At 45.2% G+C, this 10364-nt stretch overlaps 1 protein-coding gene across 1 annotated transcript; it reads left to right on the forward strand.

Annotated features, from left to right (window-relative positions):
* Positions 1 to 372: 372 nt before the first annotated feature.
* Positions 373 to 1260, forward strand: LOC310797376 (uncharacterized protein; the record flags this gene model as incomplete). Its single annotated transcript, XM_083659747.1, has 2 exons — positions 373 to 616; positions 1010 to 1260. 2 exons carry the CDS (start codon positions 373 to 375, stop codon positions 1258 to 1260), a joined length of 495 nt encoding a protein of 164 aa, XP_083515873.1.
* Between the last annotated feature and the right edge of the window lie 9104 nt (positions 1261 to 10364).

Below are 10364 nucleotides of genomic sequence, written 5' to 3' on the forward strand. Positions count from 1 at the left end.
ATTTATAATCAGTTATATTACTGAGTTACTGCTCAAATTAATATATTACATGTAATAGGATACTAGGATGTAGTGTCAAAACAGTCATGCTTCTACATTCTGTAATTGTGTTAACTCCTGGTAGCCTAAATGAAATAATGTTGAAGTTTTGATTGTGTTGATCAATTTGCTGCTGGCGACCCCCTGGAATGCACTCAAGCCAGGACCCCTGGTGGTCCCTGGACTCCATGTTGAGAACCACTGTGTTAAGATTATTGATGATTATTATTATTAAGATTATTAGTGTATAATTATTATTATACATAGTAAGGTTATTTCTGTTTTTTGGATTATCTATAGCTATTGCCTGCATCGTGAAGAGTCTCACAGAGCATGGCAGAGGAGCCGCCGACGGTGGCGGTGGGCGTGCACGGCGTGCCGGCGTTGGTGGGTGTAAACTCCCGTTACAAAGAGGCGGACGGGGCGGTGTTCTTTGAGACCTACATACCGCCGGCCCGGGACGCCATCTACCTGAAGCCCCATGTCCTCTACCTGCTCATGGCTGCCTTCATGGTGCTGTTGGTTTGCTACGCCATCATCGGCCACCTCATCAAAGACCTCATCCACGACCTGGCAGGTATAGGCCACTATTAGCTTCTCGGTCTGCCATTGCAGAAGAAAATACTACTATCTGTTTGTTTTCACTATGAAGCCTTATGAAACCGCATAATGCAAACATCCAGGTGCAGTTTCATAGTTTCACCTGCATATTTGCATAACTGCCTGTTGTTGATATTGTGTTTATGGGGTAAACACAATATACCAACATACCAACAGACAATTACAGTCTACTAAACCAACATAAATACATTTCCCATATGTCATTCACTAAGTCATTGTCTTTCTCACCATCTACTCCCTTCGTACTCCATCTCCTCCCAACATATCTTCCTCCTCCTCCTCCTCCTCCTCCTCCTCCTCCTCCTCCTCCTCCTCCTCCTCCTCCTCCTCTTCCTCTTTTTGGCTCCAGACTGGCTGTTCGGGGAGCAGCCTGAGGAGGTTCTGGTGAACTGGTGCGAGGCCAAGGATAAGTTCATGGAGAACTGGTGCCCAGAAACCTCCCCTGAACTGGAGGAGATGGCCCGAGCCGAAGAGTTCAAGGAACGCTGCCGTGGTTGCCTTGAGGGCAACGATGGCCCTGCCATCTGGATAATCTCTGATGGCACAGAGCCGCTGCTGCCCAAGGGGGCACCACCCCAGATGGCCTTTTGGAAGAGATAGATCTGTGGACACTTGAGAGATGAAGCAGAGGAAGAGGAGAAGATCAGACAGAGACTTGTGGTAAACCTATGGTGTGAATGTATGAATATTGAGAGGACTGCTGAAGTTGTTTATGATGAAGCATTATGTAAGGCTGTAGACGTGTTATTATATTGTAAGCAAGGAAGGTGCTAACTGCTCGTCGGGAGCAGTTAGGGGTTCAGTGTCTTGCTCAAGGACACACAGCCGGGAGGAGCCCGCCTCGAACCGGGAACCTTCCGATTCCCAGGCGACAGCTCTACCTCCTCCATAGACGTTGAACAGCTCTTATCTCTCATGTGAATGGTAAATGCTTGAGTGTACAGTGGCCTTATGAGGACATCTAGTGTCCTTTGTGGTCATTACAGTAGATCTGCAGCATCCCCCCGGAGACCCTATACCCCAACCATAGACTGCATACCCAGCGCACACACACACACACACACACACACACACACACACACACACACACACACACACACACACACACACACACACACACACACACACACACACACACACACAGCTCAGCAGAGGCTATACATGTACAGCACACATACTATAGGTGTAGGCAAACACCAACTATCGGCACAGAAGAAGACCAGCATGGCTTGAGATTAAATTGTGAACATGCTTTTGCGTTTTCCCCAAATAAAAATTCTACTACATCTGCATTTTTCCCCCTTTTTTTGGCTGACAAGAAGAAATGCTCACACTGATGCTACTACAGGAAGTCCATCCTCCTCTCTGTGACCGGCCATTCTCACTGACAACTCATCACATCCCTGCTTTGTCACGCACCATGTGGAGGTAACGCGCCGCGGTACCTTGTGCGTTTTATCGAACGCAGGCGGACCATTAAAGCAGCTACGGGGGAACTTTCACTTGGGTTAGGGTTAGTGTTTATTGTAGCGGTGCCTGTCACCTGCTGTCTCCACCGGGCTGCCTGAGCCACAGGCCAGGCAGGGCTTCTCCGAGTCAGCGGCGCTTCCCCGCTGTTTTTTTTCTTTTTTGTTTGTTTTTTGCTGCCTACGGTTGTGACGTCACTGCTTCATTCACTGACTGGAACAAAAATGACAGTTTACACGGCGTTACACGTGATGGACGCGCTGTGCCAGGGCAACACACAGGCATTTGGAATAACAATATGGGACGAATCAGCGTGACGTCACTTGCCACCCAGAAATGCGGAACCCCGCGGCAGTTAATAGTATGAGTTGTGCCAAACAAACGTTAAAGTCCCTGGAAACCAAAATCCACAAAAACGTTCTAACTATGTTATTTAGGGTCTTATGTTAGTAATTGTGTCCCTCAGAAATTATTATACATTACTTTCAACCCAAAGCCTTAAAATCGACACTTTTCTACAAGATTCTACAAGGTACTTCCTCATTGAAGAGAGCAGTGCGCGAGGTGCTAAAATGCAGGAGCTTATGACGTCATAAGCTCTATATAACCTTTGTACACGCGCGCAATCCGCACCCACCCTCCTTTTGTCTGCTCTTTGCCCCCAGTGACAGCGCTCCCTCAGTGTCTGTCTGCCTCCCTCCCTCCTCCCCTCCTGTCTGCCGAGCGCTATGCTTCTCTCTCTCTCTCTCTCTCTCTCTCTCTCTCTCTCTCTCTTTCTCTCTCTCGACTAGTGAGAGAGAAGGCAGCATAGCGCTCGACACAGCCTGGTGACGCGAGGTTACTCACACACACACACACACACACACACACACACACACAGTGTTCGACACACTGCACTCATCTCTCCTTCTCTCTTTCTCCGTTTCCCTCCCCCCCTCTCTCTCGCGCTCTCCGAGAGACAGAAATTTCCCTGCTGCAGACGGGACACGCCCACACAGTCCGCGGGATAAAATACACTTTAAAAACTAATTGATTCTCATGAGTTTTGCCATGACTGTCAAACCTAAATTTATATACTTTGCGACGTTCATCATCATTCAAATTTGGCTGGTGGCTTATTAACATAGATTCCTGTGATGTGATGAACTCAAAATGTTAAATAATAATCAAATATTTCTGGTTTCCAGGGACTTTAATATCTCAAAAACTATACATCACATCGCTTATATTTTTATGACATTCTGAGTGAGAGCAGAAGTAGCTCAAGAGTTTGATGTATAATATATACATGTCTTGTTAAAGTTGTGTGAACTGTCGCAGTTCTTAAAATGTAAACAGAGTTAGCCGGCTAGAGTGAGACACTCAAGCCTCGCACCACTTGGGCTCCATAGGGTTCCATTGCCATTGCCACCCACTGACGCGGTTTGTTTACCAAAATGCTGCTCGGCTGATCCCTTGTATAGAAATTGCCAATCCCCTCGCGGATGGTCTCATTTGCCGATGTAGGTCAGATGTGAGGCATCAGTTAGTATTACATGTAGACTGTTTCATAACTGGTTGAAAGTTCACTGTAGTTGCTTTAAAAAGCACTCTGCACCTGACTGTTGGGTTCAGGCAAAGGTCAAGTTATGCCGTTGTTGAACTGGTCTTCCAAGGAGGAAGATAACCTCTCTCTCTCTCCCTGGTTTTGGGTTAGGGCCTTGGGGGAAACCCTTTCTTTGGAAGGGTCCCCTCTGGGGGGGGGGGTCTCCCCTGGAGACCCTAACCCTAAGCCTCCCACCATATCCAGACCCTATAACCCTAAGACCACCTACCCAATGGCTAAGCCTAACCCTCCCCTCTAAGCCTAACCCTCCCCCTCCCCCCATAACCCTAAGACCACCTACCCAATGGCTAAGCCTAACCCTCCCCTCTATGCCTAACCCTCCCCCCCCCTATAAACCTAAGACCACCTACCCAATGCACAGACCCAACATGTGGAGGCCACTGTCTGACCCCACACTGCCGGTGTACAGTCCACCCGTGATGCGTTCCATAAAACGCACAATGGTACTGGGGTGTGTGAGGCGCATTACCTTCAATGCACAAGGTACCTGGGTGCGTTACCTCCTACGCAAACAAAGTGGGAAGGATAAAGGTCAAGTCATGCATGATGTGCATTGTAAAAAGCTACAGACTTTGTTAATGCATTCACTTTATAGAGTGAAAGAGGAGAGATAATGTGCTCATTTCAATGTGAATTGAAACAGATCCAAACACATCATCTTCCCATTAAGCAAACTGCTAAAACAAACAATGACACAATCATCTCACCTTTGGCCCGGTTAATTATCTTGCACCCACCATGGCAATGAGACCACTTAATTATCTTATCTAACAGATAATTAAGTAACAGTTATGTGCAGTTGTAACTTCCACACCAGTTTAGTGTCAGCTCTTAAAATAAGCAGAACCACAATGGCAATAGTGTTTTGCTCAACCAATAAGTTTTCACCTTTCACCAGGCCCAGGGAAAAAGTGGATAACATCTCTAACACTGCACTAAATTAAAGAAAATACTGGGATATCTGGTGAAAATGGTGAGTTTGTTATTTCTGTGCGGAGTTGTATTATAATTCTGCCTAACTATTTGATGCTGCTGTCTCAGAAGGAGAACTGGAATAGATATAAGCTATTAAATGCATTTCTGCACTGAATATGGTACTTTTATTTTGAAAAATCAACTCTGCAGTTAAATCAAATTTGCCTAATTAGAACGGATATATAACTTCTAATAATTAGGCGGCTCATTTCCCCATAATGTAGCCTATTTCTAACGTAGTGATTGAACTCGACCTGGTGGTGGGCTGCTTGAACAGCAGGGGGGTCTGCTCTGTGGTGGTATGGGGGCGCTCACACACACACACACACACCCCCACCGCATCCCTGCCTCATTTTCAGGCGCGCATCTTCAACGCATCTCCTCCGTAGTAGCGGTGGTCGTCGGAGCGTCGGCCACGCACACACATACATTACGCTCCTATTGTTGATATCTCTAAATATGAATAATGGACGGATGATTTAAAAGCCAGGGCTTATACCGCAAGGTTGCCCTTTGACGGGATATATGGATTGGACCTCGTCGCCGCCAGAGCAAACCTGGAGAGAGCCTGCAAGGTAGGCAGCCTGTCGTCAGCACTGCACACCGCCAGGGACACACACAGCGAAACACCGTGTGCTCATCGTATATTTTAATACAAACACTCCTTTAACATATCGGTGGTTTATACCTATCGGTTGAAAGTTCGGAACCAGTGATGGTTGAAATGCCGTTTTCTCCGCTATACATTTTTCCGCCTCGCTCATTGTCATAAATCAGCTGTGCGCGCCTCCGTTAAAGGCCCTTTCCCACACACAAAATGTGATGACACACTGTAGCTACTGTAGGCTATGTTCTGCATACAATTATGGATCGGTCTTTACCGCTAATTAGGTCACTCAAAACAACGTTTGACAGTCATGCCCTGCCTGCAATGCACCTATGTTGTTGTTTTTTATACTACATGCCTATGCGTTTCTGAAGTTTTCACAACACAGATTAGAATTCAACTGTTTATGAGTGGGGGCGCGCTTCATATGGCTTATTAGGGCATTATACAGACCTCTATATTGCGATACTGGTATATAGCTACAGATATAAGCTGTACTAGCTAGCCTATATTGATAATGTGCATAGCCTAGATTGATTTAGAAAGGGGGGCAGTAGGGCCCGGGAGACACTTGCAGGCCGAGGAGGCATATGTTAGACCAGCTAAATTCCATAGCCTACGCTAGCTAGTAGTACAACCAGAACCAGTGGGCCACTGGTTCTCATGGGGTCCAGGGGACCCCCAGGGGTCCTTGAGGGGGCTCCCCAGCAAAAAGGTGAATCATTTATTTTCACTAGAATTCCAAGCATAAGTAAAGTATGACTATTTTAGTCATGGGTTTCATTCACTTTCTGTAATAAGACTGTATAAAAGTGTGATGGCCTCCCACTCTCCTGGCCCTGTCTTACAGGAGCCTGGTGTTGGGGTCTTTAGGCTGATTGGGTGCACCTGGGCCCGGTACACGGTACAAGGAAGGAAGTAACAAATGCGGAGTATACAAACAATAATGTGTTAACTAAAACTAAGGGGAAATAATTAGACAACACAAACTACATTCAACAAAAGAACAGAACAAAAGATGCCTCTGTGAGGAGGGAGATGGAGACACCAAATCAGCCTAATGACCACAACACCAAGCTGCTGCAAGACAGGTCATCGTCACGAAAACTAAAATCTTATCAGATGGGGGACCCTGTGACAAAATCCTATCAAATGGGGGGGGGTCATGGTCTAATTTGTGTCAGTTTAGGGGTCCTTGTTGACATGAAGTAGATGGGGAACCACTGGCTTAGAACACTCAGGTGTAGAGAGAGGGGTCACACTGACAGATTTCATGAAGGTAGTCTAATCAAAAGGCAGTTTGAAACATCACTGAAAATGTTGAGACAAACATGCTCCACATTGTTTTTTAAACCACTAAATGTCACATTCTTTGCATCCACATTCATTAAAATTAATGTGGCATGATTGAAATATCCATCATGGAAAGTGTTCTGTTTTCACCAGACTTATTGCTGTTGATCTTCTTATCTGACTATCTATGAACATACAGTAAATGGGTCATGTGACTGACATGTACACAGTACAGAGACAGTATATTAGGATGTGATGATGAGTCCCATCGCCCACCACCATGATAGGAGATGGCGACTGTTGTCCCACCTGCTCAGCTCTTCTCTCTGGCACGCAGCAGCTGCCTGCACAGTTCCTGAGACAGCAACTGGGACAGGAATCTGTGGAATGAGAAGTCTTGGTGGTCAATAGGCAGAATGTAGCCTGGTAATAATAGTAGTAGGGATAGTTTGTTGTACTAGCAGCAGTAGGTCTAGTGGTGCATTCCTTTATCGCAAAATAACTGGGATGTGGAGGCTAAATGACATCACATCTGTTTTGTTAGAAAAATTGAGCTGCGAAGTTTACTGTTGATCCGGTCAGATCCAGACGCTAGCCAGGCTAGCCATGGTTAGCAATAACAGTTGATAACAAGGCATCTCGCGGCATTTTGCGCATAAACACTGCATCAACATGTCCACACAGATCGAAGTTAGGCAGTGCTGTGTGTGTACCGCTGATTTAATGAGACACAAACAAGACAGAAGTGCTAAATAGCATTTACTACGATTATAACTACTGTTGTTGCGCGGAGCAGCCATCTTGGATTCTTTAGGTCATGGCTGCTGAGCCTCCCAGTTATAAAGGAATGCACGATAGGAGTAGCAGTAATAGTAGTAGCCTAGAATAGTGTACTAGTTGCCACTTCAAGTATTGTGAACACCAATGTGCATTTGTGGCTGGCAGTTGTTGTTGGGTGTAGCTGGCAGTGGGTTTAAGAGGCTCAATTGAACTCTGACCCTCCCTGGCTTCCCCTCCAAAGCTCTCCTCTCCCCTGCTGGGACCCCCTTACACCTCCTGATGACCCCCTCTCTCCCATAGAGGTGCAAATGACTCCGTAAAGAAAGATCTGGGTGACTTTTTAATTGACCACTGTAGCTGTGTGCTGCAGCTGTGTGTGTGTGTGCGTGTGTGTGCGCGTGTGTGTGTGTGTGTGTGTGTGTGTGTGTGTGTGTGTGTGTGTGTGTTTACTCTGACACTGTTTTTGTCTTGTCTCCCCCATACAGTGCTGAGGCAGAGGAGACTTCAACCAAGACCACAGGTCACATGACAGGTAGATCATATTTTTTTTAAGGCTACAAGAAACACAAGATTATATTGAAACTGCGTGTGTGACCCGTTGATCTTATGATTTCTCATGATTTGTTGTCTTTGTCCCCCGCTGTTCAGATTTGTGTAGTGATGAAACAGACAACTCTCCTCCTCTCCAGCTTCACACTCTCAAGGAGTTTGAACAGGTGAGATCTTTGATGTTTGATGTTTCATCTTGATGGCTGAGGTTGTGACTTCTTAAATCTCCTAGATCACATTTTGCTTCTTCATCTGCATAATGGGGCCAATAATAGGACAAAATAAAGATCTGCTCTATGGTGCCATCTTGTGGCTCCATGACGATGCTGCCTTGCTGCAAGATGTAAATGTGCTGATTTGGCACTTCTTATCGATTTGATGCAATGTCCTGCTCTTGATGGGATCAGATCACAGAATGTTAGTGAAATCAGGAATATCGCATCCAAAAACCCGTGATGATAACAAAGACATATTAGTGATTATGTGTAGTCAGATAACACCTGCTGCTAGGAATGCTGGATGGAAAATACCCCAAACTCCTGAGGTGTGTAAAAGTAAACCTTACAGCAGTGACACAGTTTTGGACTTGTCATCCATCTCTGCTGCTCTATCACTGGGCCAAGACCAAAGGCATTTTACAAAGACTATAATAATTTTAACTTTTGATATTCAGGGTCGTGTATATAGTAGGAGGGCCCATCATGAGGTGGGACAATATTGAGAATCCAGTGGAATTTAGTAATATCATTAATTAACAATTCCTCCCAAGTTAAATGAGCACATTGATGGAATATTTGAAGCTGCTAATTCACTCGTATATAACAGCTCCATCTCTGTGATTTACATTTACATCCATAAATGTGGGATGTTCCGTTGCCATGGAATCACGTCACACCACAATATTACACAGTCGCTCAACATGCAAAGTCACATTCCTCTGCCTCTCCAAAACTAGAGCCCGACCGATACTGGGTTTTTGAGGCCGATGCCGATACCGATATTAGGGAGTAAAAAAAATCCGATATCGATATATCTGCCGATATTCTTATATTATACACATTATATTACACTTTTTTTTAAATGATGCCAACACTGAACAAAGATATGACTTAAATAAACAATGCAATGAAACAGTAAACTTCACTGGGAATTTCATTATTACAAATAACTAGAAATACAAAAACACAAATAGAACAAATATAAAGTATAACTTGAGTTCAAATATATCAAATATACACAACATGCTGTCTATAACTTAAAAAATACAAAATAAAAAAATATCTGCAATATCGGTCAACATATCGGCCGATACCGATATATCAGTTATCGGCCGATATCGGCCGATAATATTGGTGGACCGATTGGACTCTATCCAACACACACCTCAGTGCTTCTCTCCAAGACAGTCTCTGTTTCAGACACATGGAAGAGAAGCGGTCAAGCTCCAACTTCAAACTCACCACTACTGTGATAGGTTAGGTTAGGTTAGGTTAGGTTAGGTTAGGTTAGGTTTATTTGATATGGACATCACAGAGCATTGGAGATGTAACATACATGTATGCACAACAACCAGATACACAGTGTATATAGCGGAAAGCTAATTTTCAACACCTGTCCACAGGCGACTCCCACACCAAAACACAACCCAAAAGGAGATAAAGAACCCAAAAAGAAACATAATCAAATATAAAACCACATGAGCAAAGCTATACATACAAATATATTGACAAGAAGGTCACTAGATACTGGAGAGACCAGGTATTCAAGGACGTACATACAATACAGTACACACAGTGTACACACATGATCTCCCTGTCACGCTATTCTGGAGACGGTGCTGAGCGCTGGTCAAACGGGAGGTGTCACCAACCCGTCACGAAAGCTGAAGCTGCTTTCTGGCAGCTCAGCAGCGCCCGGCTCAAAGCTCCAGGCTCCTTCATGGACACCGCCTCTTGGATGTGTCTCTTTTACACCCGCTGCCACTGCCATAAACACACTGTGAGGCAGGGACACATGCCCATGTACACACACACACACACACACTCACACACACACACACACACACACACACACACACACACACATGCACACATACACACACACGCACGCACACACACTTTCCGTCTCTTTGATCAATAACTGAAAAGAGACGATGGTGTGCGAGAGTTTATGGCCGTCTCCATCACGTGTGTGTGTGTTTATAAAAACAACACACTCATGATGTCATCACCTAGAGACTCCGCTCGGCGCCTAAAGCCCGCCCGCATCTGTGCTCTGAATTATTTAGCAGCAGCGTGTAACACAACACTTTAATGGGCCACGCTCACTGAATACATCAAGAGAAGGGCGACGACTAGTGATGATGTAACAGCATCTCTGTTTGTTACGCGTCTCAGTCGCTTAATTACAGAAGCGCTTTGCACTCAG

The sequence above is a fragment of the Poromitra crassiceps genome (genome assembly GCF_964638095.1).
Source record: "Poromitra crassiceps genome assembly, chromosome: 23".
NCBI lineage: Eukaryota > Metazoa > Chordata > Actinopteri > Beryciformes > Melamphaidae > Poromitra > Poromitra crassiceps.